Source organism: Physeter macrocephalus, chromosome 4, assembly GCF_002837175.3.
Source record: "Physeter macrocephalus isolate SW-GA chromosome 4, ASM283717v5, whole genome shotgun sequence".
NCBI classification, from domain to species: Eukaryota; Metazoa; Chordata; class Mammalia; order Artiodactyla; family Physeteridae; genus Physeter; species Physeter macrocephalus.
The window spans coordinates 67,422,603-67,439,974 of NC_041217.1; the positions used below are offsets into that span (position 1 = coordinate 67,422,603).

Genomic DNA, 17,372 nt, shown 5'->3' on the forward strand with positions numbered 1-17,372 from the left:
TAGCACAGGGAGATCAGCTCGGTGCTTTGTGACCACCTAGAGGGGTGGGATGGGGCAGGGGAGGGAGATGCAAGCTGGAGGGGATATGGGGTATATGTATACATATAGCTGATTCACTTTGTTATACAGCAGAAACTAACACAACATTGTAAAGCAATTATACTCCAATAAAGATGTTAAAAAAAAAAAGATGCCAGTACCAAGATGAGTTAGAATTATCTCACAAGGACTTTAAAGTGGCCTTCATAAAAATGCTTCAACAAGCAATTATGAATATGCTTGAAACAAATGAAAAAACAAAGTCTCAGCAAAGAAATAAAAGATATAATTGCAACACCCAGGTTACATCCATATTAATTGAATTAAAATTGCTGAGCGTTCGCAGCCAGCAGCAATTTTTTTTTAGCTCCCCCAAGATTCCAAAGAGCAGCCAAGTTTGAGAACCAGTGCTCCAACTCATGGTTCTCAAACAAAGGTATCTATCAGAATCACCTGGAAAACATGATCAAGGCACAGGGATCCAAGCCCTATGCTACATCAAGCCTGGGCCTCTATATTTTCATCAGTTTCCACATGATTCTAATAGACACCAAAGTTTGAGAACAGATGCCTTAACTAATCAAAGGAATTTGCAGGTGATTCCTCTCACTTGAGGATGCTGCAAAATTCTTGACCTGAAGGAGGAAAGAGCAGCATTTAAGTGACCTTGAAGCAAGAGGTAAAGTTTCAATCATACTTAAAAAAAAGTTTCAATCATACTTTGGATATGGGTGCCCAGGATACAGTGTGTTTAACCTGGGCTGCCAAATTTAAGAGAAAAAAATCCACACATATTGAGGACCAGTTTGACAATGTAGTTACAGTACAGGTTAAATCCGTTTATGGGAAATAGCATGGGAGCGAAATAATATGTTAGCTGTCACTTGGCCCATGGGAGACATTAATCTTCTTCTTGGCAGAAAAATAAAACGCTTCCACATGAGTGCTTCTTCCCATCCAAAGAGACCAAAACAAAAAGGGAAGAGTTTATAATCAAGATAGAAAAAAACGACACAACCAAGGAGCTTTTCCATTGTGCACTGTGGGCTAAGATTTCCAACCACAAGGCAACATCTCCTGGGCTGGAAGTTTTTTGGCATCTATACTTTCCCAGAGGGACCCTGGAGGCTCCAAGTGGAGTGGAGAGAACCAGTCCTCAGAAACAGAGCTGAGAAATGCAAGGAAGAGGGCATGGAAGTTGACAGGAGGAAGAGGTGTGGTAAGGGTGGGTGGATCACCACCGTTAGATAGGAAGTGCACGGGCAGGAGCCCAGCAAAGAATAACTCTCCCCAGGAAGGAAGGGCCTCCCAAAGCCCCTCTCCTGCCCGTCTCGGCTTTTCCACTTACTCACTGATGCCTCATTTTCATATCTGGAGACCATCAACATGACCCACCAGAGAGGCCCACCAAAGGTGGCCTGTTGCCCACTGGCACACAGCAGATGACCAGTCCCTTGGTCACAGGTTTAACCTCAATGGGAGGAGCTGAGACCACCACCTTTAATAGTCCATTTGCCCATTCAATCCAACCTAGAAAGATGGTCTCAGTTTCCTCATTGGAAGCAAAAACACCTACCCTCAGGGGGCCACTGTAAAGATTAAATTAGTTTGCATATGTAAAATTCTGAGAACCATGCGTTGAAAGTGGTGAGTACTGGATAAACATTAGTTCTTGGTATCTTGAAGCATATTCGGCACAGAAGTTAATAGTGCCAGACTGCCAGGGTTTGACTCGGGGATCTATCCATTACTAAATGTGGACTGTGTGCAAATTACTCTGCCTCTCTATGCCTCGGCTTCCCCATCAGTAAAACTCAAATGATGAGAGTACCTTAACTCATAGGGCTGTTGGGGAAGATTAATCATTTCCTAGAAGGAGCTTGGCACAGTGCCTAGAACATAGTAAGTGCTTTGTAAATGATAGTGATTATTATGTTAGCTTTCTGTGATGTGAACAGCACGAGGCAGGTATGTGGGGAGTCCCCTTCATCCTTGAGGAGCTTATAGCCTAGATCAACAGATAAGAAATGCACAAACAGAACCAGCAGGGGGGAGCAGCACAGAATAGGGGACACGTGATGAGTCTGCAAGCATGCAAACAGTGTTTCTAACATGCTCACACACAGGCTAATGGAGTTCAGAACGTTCTGAGTACAGGGTGCATTGGGCAAGTGCCCTCTTCTTGGCTACCCCTTGGAAGGGGGTCCCAGGTCTCATTCACCTCTCAAGGCTGATCATTTCAACAGTTCTCCTGGAAAGCACTGCAGCTTCAAGAATAAATGGGGGTAGTAACCACTGTCCTCAGTTCTCATGGATGGAGCCATAAAAGTGTAAGACACACAAGTCTCGTTGAAGTGTTGCAGAAAACCAACTGGGTTACACGCGGTGGGTTGGGGACCAGGGGTTCTAAAGTGTTCCAACACTCTGGGCACAGAACTTGCTGGAAGTGCCATTTTAAGTAACTTTTAAAACTAGCTGCTCCAGTGTTTGAAAGGAAATATGATGCTGAATATAAAAATTGAAAAGGGAATTGTAAGCATCACAAGGTATTAATTAATCCCATGATGCAAGATTCCTTCTGCTTAGATTACCCCTGCTTAAAGACATATTTACCCATGAAATTCAGAGAAAGGTAGTGAATACAGACAACATACAGTACTTAACAAGATTCTGTGATTTTTAATCCGAACAAGGATTAAAAGACTGGAACAAATGTGATGGGGGCATGTACCAGAAGCTAGTTAACCCCTCCTTATTCCTTCCCAAGGAGGCTGACAGCTATTTTAAGTCCACAAAGTAGTCATGCTGTCTGATTTGCAACTTTGGGAATCAAGAATAATATGGCAGCTAGATGCTTTAAGCAGGCATGTAAAATGAAGATAATACACTACTAGGCCTCTGACTTATTAAAAAAAACAGAGTGGGGACTTCCCTGGCGGTTAAGAATCCACCTGTCAATACAGGGGACACGGGTTCGATCCCTGGTCCAGGAAGATCCCACATGCCACGGAGCAACTAAGCCCATGCACCACAGCTACTGAGCCTGCGCTCTAGAGCACACAAGCCACAACTACTGAGCCCTCATGCCACAACTACTGCAGTCTGCACACTCTAGTATCTGCGTGCCACAACTACTGAGCCCGCATGCTGCAACTACTGAAGCCCACACACCTAGAGCCCGTGCTCCACAAGAGAAGCCACCGCAATGAGAAGCCCGCGCACCGCAACGAAGAGTAGCCCCCGCTCACTGCAACTAGAGAAAGCCCACGCACAGCAACGAAGACCCAACGCAGCCAAAAAATAAATACATAAAATTTTTTTAAAAGAGTGTATGATAATTCCTAGATTAAAACCATGCACAGATGAAATTTAAATTGCAATCTGCAGGACTAAACAACAACAATAATAAAAATAACGACCCACTCTGTGCCAGGCACTATGCTAGGAGTTTGTGTGCATAACTCGTTTGCTCCTCTCACTAACCCTATGAGGTATGTGATACCTGTATCCTCTTTTTACAGATGAGGATACTGAAGGAGAGATGTTAAGTAACTCGCACAAGTTCACACAGCAAGTGAGGGATAGAGCCAAGATCTGAACCCAAACACAATTTGGCTCCTGAACCCATTTATGCTATGCTGTCAACCAAATTCATGTCATAAAAACTATAAAATAGAAAATTAAAGGAAATAAAGAATTGGGGGTAAAGGGTATTAGCGCATTAATAAGAACACAACAGGTTGAAAATATTTTTTTTACTAATAAATGACAATTATCTACTCCTAAAATTGGCCATGTGTTCTATAATCAAAGATTCTAATTCCATTGCATACCCATCACTGGAATTCCATTTAATTCAGGAAAAATGCTTACCTGGCACTTCCTTTGGAAGGCAGTGGCACTCTGTGGGTGGAGGTGATGGGGATACCTCCTGGGATCCGGGACTAGTCTCACTAGGGACTGAGAGGGACAGGTCTAAAGCAAGAGAAAAAGCCGGGAGGAGACTAGAGCCAGCTGAGGCATCTCCCACTCTTGGGTGATACAGGAGGGTCCTGGCAGTCCTTGTAGGGAGCATCTTAGAAATTATATTCGTTGATTCAGAATACATTTTCTATATGCAAAACACTGCAGTCAGCGCTGCAGAAGACACAAGGGGGCAGAGAGACAGGGACCCTAATGGTGACAATGGGGGGATGGAAATCAGACAAGGGCAAGCAGCTATAATCCATAGCAGGGTCTGGTCAGTTCCTTCCACACAGAGGAGGGACTGGTAACATCTGCTTCACTGAGTGACAGTGGACTGGGCCTAAGAGATGGATGGGGAATCACAGGGAGGGTTGAGGGAATGGTAGGTACCCCAGTTGGGTTGAAGCATAGGGTGATTAAAGGGAACTGTTCAAAACCAGAGAGCCCTGAATATCAGGCTAAGAATTTTTGGATCTAATATAGTAGGCTTATAATCTTTTAGTGTCTCTGAGTAGAAGGATAACATAATTATATTTCAGGATAATTAACAGAGCAAAAGTTTATAGGATAAAGTGGAGGCCTCCAGAAAGTAACTGAAACATTATGGTGAGAGGTGATGAGCATCTGAACCAGCGAGAGGTGAGACAAGGAAGAACAGGCAGGATGCATAGATGGATATCACTGTGAAAATTCAAGGACACAACTCATTTGAAGTGGGGGGACATGGCGGGGGGGGTGTCTGGGAAAAGCCTGGCCACAATAGGTACTCAATCAACAGCCAATGAGTCCACTGCTCCAAAGTGTCAAGCTTGGTGTCTGAGAAGATGGTGGGGTCATTTAAAGAAGTATGAAGTCATCAGAGAGATTTGAATTCAACCTTGTTGAGCAACGGGGTTAGCAACATGTTCATTGGGGTAGAGATAGCCAGCAGGAAGCTAGAAATAAAGATCTGGAGTCTGGACTAGAGTTAGAGATCTAGGAGCCAACATGCATAACGAGGGGGGAGGGGGAAGGATGAAACTGAGCACTTACCTTAGAGGTCAATGTGCAGCAAAGAAGAGAAGGTACAGACAGGGGGGCTATGCATGGCCAATCGAGAGCCTGCAGAGAGTTGAGTGAGGCATCCCAAGAAAGACAAGGATAGGCTGTTCAGGGAGAAAACTCAAAAAGAATGAGGACAGAGAAGGGTGACAGTAGAACAATGTCTACATGGCAGCCAGGACAGAGGTGGGAAGGACACGGCCAGGGACTGAATGAATATTGAGAAACTGCAGAGAGTAGACCACTCTTTCATGAGTCTTAGCTGTAAAAGGTAGAGGACAACATGTTAATGAAGAAAAAGGTGGAGAGAAGAGAGTTTTCACATAGAGAAGGTCACAGCACTCCTGGGCAGAGGAGTGAGCCAGTAGGGGGAAAGATGGAACAATACAAAGGTGGGGGGTAGGGAGTGATGGGGTAATGAACAAAGACTCAGGAGAGGTGGGCTAGCAGCAGAGGGAGGGCAGATGAATCTTAAAAAGAAAGAGGGAAAAAGAGGGCTTCCCTGGTGGCGCAGTGGTTGAGAGTCCGCCTGCCGATGCAGGGGACATGGGTTCGTGACCCGGTCCGGGAAGATCCCGCGGAGCGGCTGGGCCCGTGAGCCATGGCCGCTGGGCCTGCGCGTCCGGAGCCTGTGCTCCACAACGGGAGAGGCCACAACAGTGAGAGGCCCGCGTACAGCAAAAAAACAAAGACAAAAAAAAAAAAAAAAAGAGGGAAAAAGAAAAAAACGAATCGGACTTCATAATTTAAAACTTTTGTGTTTCAGAAGACGATACCAAGAAAGTGAAAAGACCACCCACAGAATAGGTGAAAACACTTGCAAAGCTACATAATGGATTTGAATACAGAATATATAAAGAGCTCTTACAATTCAGTAATATTTTTTAAAAAAGACAATCCGATTTCAAAATGGGCAGAAGATCTGAATAGACATTTCTCCAAAGATGTGAAAATGGCCAATAAATACATGAAAAGATGTTCTATATCATCATTCATCAGGGAAATGCAAATCAAAACCACAATGAGATACCACTCCATACCCACTAGGCTGGCTAGAATCAAAAAGCCAGATTATAAGAAGTGTCGGTGAGGATGTGGAGAAATCAGAATCCTAACACACTGCTGGTGGAAAAGTGAAATGGTGCAGCCACATCGGAAAACAATCTGGCAGTCCCACAATGGTTAAACATACTTACCATGTGATACAGCAATTTCACTCTTACCTACCTACCCATGAGAAATTTAAGCATATATCACACAAAAATTTGTGCACAAAATGTTTACAGCAGCATTATTCATAATAGCTAAAAAACAAACAACCTTAATGTCCATCAACTGATAAATGGACAAACAAAATGTGGTACACCCATACAATGGAATATTATTCAGCCATAAAAAGGAATGGAGTCCTGATACATGCTACAATACGGATGAACCCTGAAAACATCATGCAAAGTGAAAAAAAGCCAGTCACAAAAACCCACATACACCATGGTTCCATTTATATGAAATGTCCAGAATAGCCAAATCTAGAGACAGAAAGTAGTTTAGTAGTTGCTTAGGGCTGGGGTGGATGGGGGCGGGGGGTATGATAGTTAAAGGGTACAGGGTTTCTTTTTTTTTTTTTTTTTTTTTTTTTGCGGTACGCGGGCCTCTCACTGCTGTGGTCTCTCCCATTGCGGAGCACCGGCTCCGGGCGCGCAGGCTCTCACTGCTGTGGTCTCTCCCATTGCGGAGCACAGGCTCCGGACGCGCAGGCTCAGCGGCCATGACTCACGGGCCCAGCCGCTCCACGGCACTTGCGATCTTCCCAGACCGGGGCACGAACCCGTATCCCCTGCATCGGCAGGCGGGCTCTCAACCACTGCGCCACCAGGAAAGCCCCAGGGTTTCTTTTTGAGGTGATGAAAATGTTCTAAAATTGACTGTGGTGATGATTGCACAACACTATGAATATATTAAAAACTACTTAATGGTATATTTTAAATTAGTGAATTGTATGGTATATGAATTATAGCTCCATAAAGCTATTAGGGAAAAGGCAGTGGAGGAAAGAAGGAAGTTCTTTTTCCAAAAACAGGAAGGAAGGAGGAAAGTAGCAGAGACCAAGTCTGCAGTGTAGGGCAGGAAAGTGGGAAAGATGGAAAGGGGGGTGGGCATGGCTCCAGGCTGCTGGGGGAGCAGGATAAAGGCAGCAGGAGGTCACTGAGGAGCTAAGGGCAGCCTCAAGGCAATGAGGTGAGAGGAAGCAGATAATGATGGTCAAAGAAAGCATTCTGAAGATTTGAGTTCTGGAAGTAGCAGCATTACGAGTAAGCGATAATAAACAATGAGTCTGATTAGGGTCTTGGACACGGATGATTGGCAAAGGTCAGTGTGACAAGTGAGTGTGAGATTCTGACCACTAAATGGACTGGGACATTTTGGGCAAAGGAGACATGGCAAAATCATGAAATGTACAGATAAGGTAGAAATACATTTGCCCATCAAATTCCAAAACACCAGCTCCAGAGGAACACCCTGGGGCACCTGAGAGCAAAATAAGGGTGAATAAAAACAGGTATTACTTCTGAGCAGTGCTGTATCTTTGCAACTCATCATCCCCCAAAGATTCATCTGGTCCAGGCAGAAGATAACAGTGGATATTAAAGCATCTGGACAAATACCTAATAAGGTGAAATAACCTGCACTTCAATGATGACATCAGCGAATACACCAAGGCCTCTATCTGAATCCCTACTTGTCCACAATCCTGGAAGACAGGACCCTTTGGGGGGTGGGCAGGGGAGGGGAGAGTGCACACCCAGAATATAGCAGAGTTGGCTCTGAGAGCTTTTAACCACACAACACAGGTTAGGTTTGAGTTAGAGTACCCCATTTATGGTGAACCAACATATTTAATGTCCTAATCTGGAAGCCCTCAAGATAGCGTGTTCAAGAGGCATCCGCAGGTAGCCTGCTGTGTGGGGTTACTGTAACCTCTAAAATCTACATCGTGGAAACCATCAGCCAGTGAAGCCATTTAGCAAGGAGGGAATAATGGCCAGAGAATTCAGTTCAGATTTGACCAAGGACTCCCAAACCCCCCAAATCACTCAGCAATAAGACAATACATTTACTGCTTTCAGACTTTCTACAATTGGAAATTTCTTCCACTTGATAAATAATTTGATGTTGCTGGCTATATATTTATGTACCTGCTGTTGAGGGAGGGGGTTATACACAGAAGCACGAGACAAGGTACTCAAAGAACACTTGACATCACTGGAGAAGCTATATGCAGAGGAGAAAGAACACAAAATTTTATGGTTGACCATGATCCAAGGATAGCTTTGGCAATATCTCTCATCCCACGTGCACTCTTGCACTGTGACCTTGACACTCCCCACCAAAAAGTGAAGAATACTTCTCCTCCCCTTGAATCTGAGCCAGCCTATGGCCCGATCTGACCAACAGAATGCAGCAGAAGTGACTCTGTGTAACTTTGGAGGCCAGGCCTTAAGAGCTTCCACCTTCCCTGCTTGGAACACTCCCTCTTGAAAGCCAGCTGCCAGATCAAAGGGCACCATGCTATAAGGAAATCCAAGCTACCCAATGCAGAGAACCTGCACACGGAGGACTACCAAAGTACAACCATGAGAGTGAAGCCTTCTAGGACCTTCCAGCCCAGCCACAACAAAATGAAGCCAAGTGAGTGATCCAGTCCACACCACATGCAACAGAAGAACAGCCCAGCCAAGTCCTGCCTGAACTCCTGACCCACGAATCATGAGCAGATTAAACAGACATTGTTTTACGCCACTGAGTCTTGGGGTAGGCTGTTAAGCAGCAACAGATAACTGAAACCAACTTGAAGCCAGGAAACGAGGGATGAGTCCTGGTTCTGTTCTCACCTAGCTATGTGACCCTGGGACGACGACTTCCCCTCTGGACCTAAACTTCCTCATCTGTAAAATGAGGAGGCTGTACGAGGTGAGCTAAGGTACTTTCCAGTTCTGACAGGCTGTGCCACACATGCCCAGATCAGTGAACGGGCTACGCAACGAGAGCTAGGAATACAGAGAGAGCTACTACGTCAGGATGAAGTTAAGGAACCATGGACGAGGAATCAAAAGGACTGGAGTGTGAGGCTTAAATGAGGCAGCACCTAGAACAATACATGGTCCATAGTAAGTGCTCACTAAATAGCAGCTATAATCATTATTCTTCCATCTTATCAGTTCTGTGACTCTGGACAAGTTAATCTCTCTGATCCCCAATTTTTTCATCTGAAAAACAGAGATAACACTAATGTCCCAATTTCCACATGAGGAAAATTTTGTGTGTGTGAAAGTCGCATGCAAATCAAAAATCACCTACAAACGTAAGGCATAACTATGTTATTAATACTCTTATTCTTTGCACCACTGTCATAAGAAGTCTTCTTCTCACCCAGCAAGCAGAGACAGCCAGTTGATGGCACTGGCCACCAGGAAGGCATACTGGGAGAGGGAGAGGGAGAGACGAATACAAAGGAGCCACACAAGCTTTCAAGCCGAGAAGGATTTTACTGCCCACCCACCAGCAACGGTCAGTGAGCCAGGTGCCATTTCTGACACGGAGGGCACTATCCCTTAAGAGCAGCTCCCAGACCAAGGTTATATCTTGAAAGAGCCTAGCACTAAAAGTCTGAATAATTTTCTACATCAGAGTCAGAGAGGCCAACAACCTAAGGATGCCCCACCAGTGAACCGTGAATCAGACCAACCGCCCAGCACAGAGTGAACATTCCATAAAAAATATTAAATGGGGCTTCCCTGGTGGCGCAGTGGTTGAGAGTCCGCCTGCCGATGCAGGGGACACGGGTTCGTGCCCCGGTCCGGGAGGATACCACATACCGCAGAGCGGCTGGGCCCGTGAGCCATGGACGCTGAGCCTGCGCGTCCGGAGCCTGTGCTCCGCAACGGGAGAGGCCACAACAGTGAGAGGCCCGCGTACCGCAAAAAAAAAAAAAAAAAAAAAAAAAAAATTTTAAATATATATATATATATATATTAAATGAATAAGCATTGCATTTGAGAGTCTGAAGTCAAAGCTCCCAGGTTCAAATCCTCTCTCTGCCATACCCAGCTATGTGCACTAAAGCAGGCAACATATCCTCATTTATAAGGTATAAGGAGACCCACCTCCGGGGAAGCAGTGAGAATTACATGAAGTACTGCAGGTGAAAAACCTCTAGGATCCTACTTGATAGTTAAATGCACGGTGTGTTTTTTAAGTGCACAGAACCTCTGACACCCAGATGCCCTTCAACCCTAGCCATAACCTTTTCAATCTCCGCGGCACTGAAAATGAGCGGCATCCATCCAAAAAGTCATTCCATCCAGTGTTGATTCTGAAAAACTGCCAGCCCTTGGGAGTGAAAGACCTGGGCTCATTTTCCAAGAGTATCTGACAAGGCAGCACTAATACATTTACATTTTACAGCCTGTGCTTTTCCAAAACAAGGAATGAGTGTGGTGTGGATTTAACCCTGAAAACCCAGTGATCCTGCAGTTCCACGGACACTGCTCGAGAGGGATGTGAAAACCAGCCAGATGAGGTGCTTGCCAGGTGCTCATGAGACAGAAAAGCTTCTGCTTCCACCTCTACTCAGGTCTTGGCTGACATGATTTGAATGTACTGGTGTCCAGCATCGATTACCAAGTGCTGGGAGTTAGGACCCCGTTCTCAAGGTCAGCCCTGTCCTTTCTTCCCTACCTCGCCATTCTCAAAGCAGAACCCATGGTTCACCATGTCCCACATCTGCATTGGGAACACAGCTGGGACCAACTGTGGTTCCCCTTCCTCTTATGGAGTACCACTGTGTGTGAATCCAGGCAAGTTACTATAGGAACTACACCACACAACCCCCAGACATTTGCTTAGAAAAGAAACTACATGTTGGGAAAGAGAGGGTAAGATCCAGCAAGCTGGAGGCAAGCCTGAAGCCAGTGTTTCTCAAAGTCTGGTCCCAATCACCTGCATTAAATCACCTGGAATGCTCCTTAGAGGTGCACAGTCCTGGGCTCTCCCCAGAGGTGTCAGATTAGAATTGGAGGTGGCAAGAATCTGACTCTAACAACCTCACCTGGTGATTATTATGCATGCTAGGTTATGAGTCCTAGCGAGGACCAAATGCAGAGACTGTGAGAAAAGAATTAAAAGGTTAAAAACACTTTAATTCTGATCTTTCTTCTTCTGTTCATTCTTGCAAAACAGAGCCCTGGTGAACCAAACAAGACAAAAGCCAATTTCCCAGTTTATGCATGTCCAAGAAAATTAAATCATGATGTGATGAAAACTCATACTTTAAAATTTAAAAACCTGCTCACCAAAGCAACAGGCCCGGACAAAAATTAACCCAAACATCCTATATTAGACCAACCAGCTCTATTCTGAGAGAAGCAAGATAAGATCTTGGCTACAGCCCCACTCTGGTCCCAGCCATACCCAGTAATTCAGCTCTGCATTCCACTGCAGGGTTTGATGTCTGGGGAAACAGGGGGTGCCCTCCTAGCTCTAGCAAATATGGCTGAGGGAAGGTTATTCAGGGAGAAAAAAAAGGTAAGATTTAACAACTCACACATCTCCATGAGAAGGAAGAATAATCGAAAGTAACTGGTCACATTGGACTCATATCAGACACTCAAAAAGATGTCTCAAGAATTGAAGGAAATAGCCACCTGATGGAGTAACCCTTGCCTGAGATGCTAACACCCTGCCATCTACAAAGCCATTAAGGAGAAAAAGGGAATGAAGACTGTCTCCACATCGAAAGTACTACCTTTTCAAAACCAGAAGACACAACCTACTCGGAGGGGTAGTATTTTCTGTCACTTACCAGTGACAGGCACACAGTAGGTGCTGAGCATCCCTGAGCCTTGGGGGGAGGGCGTCAAGCTGGATGAAGGAAGAGCAGAAACACTCTTCCCCTGTGGTGGGGAGCAGGAACCCCAGCTGTAATCTCAGAGACCAGAGCTCCTCACTCTGGGAAGTGCATCACGGGGCAGGGGGCGGGGGGGAGCAGCCTTATTCACACCTCATGGTGCAGTACAGAGGCTTCCGCCCTGCCCCCTCTCCCAAGGACGGACCTGGGGCTTTATTTTAAGCTGAAAATTCCAGGCACCCTCGAAAAATTCTTCGGCAGCGGTCCCCTACTAGATGCTGAAACTTAACATTAAGCCACAAAACTAGTAACCGGGCAGCTTTCACCACACCTCCCCCCTTCAATGACTGGCACTTGCAAAGGAGTCGTGGCAAATAAGGCGTTTAGGAAGTGACTCTGACACCTGGCCGGGGTTACCTGGAATCTAAAAACAAAAACCACCCCTGTATTATTTTCTTCAATCAGGAAGCAGGTACTCCCCCTTTAAAAGACCTTCCTGAAAGCACCTCTCCCAAGGGATCCCAACAGGTAAATAACACCAAAGCTTCCCTAAACCGATTCTAAAGAATCACGCCCAGGCTGCGCTCACCCACTGGCTTCTCCTCCTCAGAAGAAGGGATCCGGGAAGTAACTCAGTCAGTCCTGGATGGGTAGGATGGGAGAGTCTGCAGGTGGGAGGAGGGGGGTGAAGCAATACCGCTCAAACTTTGCAGTTGCTCTTTAGCAGTTCTGGGCAGGAGCCCGCGGAATTCTATACAGAGAAGGGGAGTCACCCTCCCTAACAGAAAGGCCCCAAAATTAGCCTAAGCCACCAGCTCTGCGTCCGCGATGGCTGCGCATCCCGTCCACTCACACATGCCCCTCCGGGGCAGTCCCCTCCCTGGGGCCCCCTCACCTTGGCCTCGAAGCAGATGCCGTGCTGGAAGGCGTCCTCGTTGTGCAAGGGGATCCGCAGGTCGTGCCCATCGTCCACAAGGTTGTACTTGGTTTTGCTGGGCATGGTGACCCGCGGTGGACCGACTCCTCCAGAGGCGGCGGCGGAGGTGGCAGGAAGGGTCTGGCGAGACCCAGGGGAGGGGAGGCGAGAGCTCGGGGCGACGGTGCGCGGGGGGGGCGCAAGCGGAGGGGCGCCCTGGCCGCGCGGCGGCCGTGGAAGCCGGGACTCGGAGCGACGCCGAGGGCCGGGCTGCAGCGGGCGGCGCGGATGCGGGCGACGCGAGCGGCGCTGTGGCCGCGCAATTCCTACCGGCGAGGAGGGCGGCGGGGGCGGCGGGGGCGGCGGGGGCGGCGGCGGGAGCTGGCGGCGCGACGACCGGGCTGGGGGAGGGGAGCAGTGGGCGCGCGGCCCGCGGCGGGACTGGGCGCGGCACTGGCCCGGGAGCAGTGGCGCGGACAGCCCGGGACGAGGAAGAAAAGGCGGCAGCGGCAGCGGAGCGGGGTGCCTGTCACGGAGACGCCGGATCAGCCGCCGGCGAGCGGCTCCTCCTGCGGGGTGGGCCCGGGCCGGCTCCTCCCGCGGGGCGTCCAGGCCCCGCCCGCCACCGGGTCCGCCCCCGCGCTGCCCGCCGAGCAGGTGAAAGTCCCCGAGAGCGCCGCGCCCGGCCCTGCCCGCGTCCAGCGGCCCGACCCCGGGAACTTCGCCCTGGCCCTAGGCAGCCGGGGTCTCAGAAACCCGGGCTCAGTACTGTTTTTGTTTTTTTCAGTCAGAGTCTGAGCCAATCTACTGATAACAGCAGCGGCGCCTTGGATTTTCTGTTTTTGTTTTTTGTTTTGGGAGGGAAAGGGGCGGTGTTTATTGTTTTGTTTTTATGTTTTACCAGGAAGGCCCAAGTCCTGGCCCATATATATATTCAGATCTGCACTGAGAGTCCCCTTTTCTCTGGAGAATCAAGACTGCACCCAAATGGGAGAGTATCGCAAGTGCTTTGTGTTCGTTCCTTTGAGCAGTGATTTGTGACTTGTATATTGGGGGTTTGTGGAGATGCCTTTGGGGATGGTTTTAGTATTTAAAAGCCATCAGCCTTGTGGAAATGGAGTAGGCCAAAAAAGAGTACTAAGGACAAAAGAATCCACCACCTTTTTATTTTCTTGAACAGCCTATAACCGGGTATGGACAAAATGAGCTTCCAAGTTATTTCTGTCTTATATTATTCTTCCTATCTTAGTAAGTGCTTGAGTTCAGTTTGCCTGTTGTTAAAAGGAGGCCCATTCACTTTTCTCCTTTACATCAAGAGTTTTTTGCCAGGCAAAAATGTACAAAGGAGGAGGCCAAAGGGGCAGTTACTGACCAATTATTTTAGTATCTATCAAACCCCATGGGTAGAGGTACATGATAACTATGATTTACATGGCTTAATATTACCCCAGAGTCACCAAAAGCAACCAAACAGGCCGGTGCCAAGGCCAGCCCAACCTGAGATCACTGAGACCAGATGGTCAGCTCCTCTGTTGAATTCAGCACCTTAAACCCGCTTTTAATACCTTGTGGACACATCCACCCAGGGCAACCTGAAATCCAAACGTCATTGACTGCTTGTTGTATAGTCAAGGTTTGGCGTCACCATAAAGCATCACAATGAAATTACTTGCAAAAGGCATGTCTTCCTATACTATTTCAATGATAAATCTATGTAAGAGAATGGATTATTGCCATAATTATATTTCTGATTTTGTCCCATAGTGCTAACATACAATTGCCCTTTCCTATATATTGCCTACTCCCTATCTGCTGAAATTACTGCTCAAGATGTAGCATCTTCTGGGATATCTCCTTATATAAAATCAAGCTGATGACTAAAATTAATCACATATATTATGCTGTATAGACTTTATTCATAAATATTAGTAAGGACCAAAAATAATTTGCACTGAGGAAATGCACCACTAACCTTTTTATAAATACAGGACATGAAAGTCTAATCAGGCATGTTTGACTCTTTGAATGTCACCGTGGTTTTAATATGCATCATAATGCACTCTCTAAAACCTGGCACAGGAACTCAACAACTAAAAGGCAAGACCTTAAGTACTTCATTTACATCTCATATTCCCTCCTGAATTTAAAAAGTCTTCTGAACTCCAAATGGCCTTTTTTTCTAGATTAACCTGGGTCCCACTGGACTGCTACATTTACCAGAATTTCATATCTAACTCTGTAACACATTCTTTGTAGACCAGACACAAAAAGCTAAAGCCCCAAAGATATTTCAGGATCTAGTATAGAGACTACTACATTGTAGACATCCAATAATTATTTATGGGATTGAATAATAATAATAGCTAATATTCATTGAGCTTTCTGTATGTGTCAGGCATTGTTCTTAGAGCCTTGCCTATATTATCTTATGTATTATTCACAACAACCCTTAGGTAAGCCCCATTTTATGAAGAAACTGAGGCAGAGAGGTCTACATAACTTGCCCAAGGTCACACACTTAAATTAGAAAGAAGCCAGAATTTGAATCCAATTCTTTGTCAAGAAGTGTTTCCATCGGCCTGCATTGTCATGAAAATCTTCTTATTGCAAACAACATGCATATCAAATGCAGGGTCCATGTTTTACTGAGGTGTATTTTGTTGCTAAGCTATATTTATTCCACTTCAGTTACGTGAAATGTTCCCAGAAGAAGAGGACTGTCCTCTGCTTTGGCCTACACCTACTATAACGTCAGAGCCACACAGGCACAAAAACACCCTTCTTCTAGAAACAATGGGCATCCAAAGTAATTTCCTTTTTTTTAAGCAGTGATTTCAATCTTGTTTTTGCACCTTTAAATACAAGTGAATTTCACCCACAGCATTTCCAAATTTTTTTTAAGTTTTATTTCTTAAAGTGAATGATAGGTACGTGTATCACTTTCCATATCCGTCTGTATTTTAAACATTGCATAATACAATTTTAATCTGAAGTACATTTAATTAAAATATAAATTGCTAAAGCATACAATACTTCCTATGTTAAATTTTATTAAAACTTTGTTTAAAAATGAATTGGAAAAAATCCTAACACAGAACATTAGAACTGGAAACTACTCAGAGATCCTCTAATCCAGCTCCTTCATAAAGCCAAAGGAATAGAAACCCAGAGAGGTTAAGTAATTTGCCTCATCATCACTATAGACTAGATCTCCTAACTCAGTAATCTTTTCATCACACAAATATGGGTTAAAAATAAATTGACAGCAAACTTTATTTGTAGCACACAGTTGGAACTGAGAAAATTAATTTGCTTTTGATCATAAAATACCTGCTTTTCTATGCTAAGCACTTCCTGTGCATTGTCTCACTTGACAGTAAGAAGTAGGTACTATCAGTATCCACATTTTACAGATGAAGAAACTGAGGCTGGCAAGGGGAATAGCTTGTGTAGGTCATAGAGCAGTAAGTCCTAAGACTCCTTTCATGACTATAACCAACAAAGAATGAAGAGTATGTCAGCTTGCTCAGTACTGCTCAGATACACACACAGAACTCACAAAATCTTTGTATAAATAATAGTATTAAATATTAACAACATGTAATGTTTTCTTTCCATTAGCTAACAGTTAACTCCAAAAAGCTCCAATTATTTTTTCATGGCACCATTTTTACCTGACACTGTTTCCCCAGGCATATAGATTTAGAAATCATTAGCCCATTTTAACAGGTGGCAGTAAAGATGTTAAGTGATTTCTCTGCCACCCCCCCCCCAAACATCCTCTATCAATAATAGTCTCTGATCCAAGTTTGGCTTATTATGATCTTTTCTTATGTAAGCAAAAATTTAGGATGTTTGCCCCATAAAAAAGATTATTCTAAAAGGTATCACATATTCTGATGCTGGCCTACATATTTTTCCCCTTAATTGAAACTGACTCCCCCACTTAACCCCCTTTATAAGGGCAAGCTGCACTTCCTATTGAGTCATTTATTTCTGTTTTAAAGGTAAATCTTTCTACAAAATTATGCAAGTTATATTTTTATAAATGGAATACTGTTTCTAATCAACTCCCAGACAGGTATAACTTTTGGGTTCCAAGCTTTCCTCAACAGCTCACTAGTGCAGGCAAAATTAGAGGAAGAGGGAATGCATGTTGAGTGGGAAGAAGTAGCAGGAGATCCCTCCCTCCGTAGCACTTTCCTCACACACCCCTGGACCAGAAAGGCATGAAACAAACAGATCAAAGAGTATGGCTGTTTTCAGAGGGGCTGCAGACTGCTTAACAGCCTTCTTCCTCTTGGAACACTTGTGGAGAATTAAGAGATCTAGAGAAAGGAGCAAGATCTGAAGAATTTTGAGTTGAAGAAAGAAGGTTGGGTTTCCCTTTTTCTTATACATTCTTCTAAGAATCTCTCTTGGATGGTGTAGCCATTCCCTGCTTCTAATTCAAAAGATTCTTTTTCAAGTTAAAGTTAATAGCTGGGCTTCTTAGCCCCGCTT

The 17,372-nt window shown here is 45.4% G+C and overlaps 1 protein-coding gene across 2 annotated transcripts in view; it reads right to left on the minus strand.

Annotated features, from left to right (window-relative positions):
- Nucleotides 1-13,134, minus strand: part of LOC102985904 (carboxyl-terminal PDZ ligand of neuronal nitric oxide synthase protein) — a 306,668-nt gene extending 293,534 nt beyond the window's left edge. For both annotated transcript variants that reach the window (XM_007109767.4, XM_007109768.4), the window contains exon 1: nt 12,849-13,134. In XM_007109767.4, coding sequence (XP_007109829.2) covers nt 12,849-12,953 — 105 coding nt within the window. In that variant the 5' untranslated portion in view covers nt 12,954-13,134. The remainder of the gene's footprint in view (nt 1-12,848) is intronic.
- Nucleotides 13,135-17,372: the final 4,238 nt, after the last annotated feature.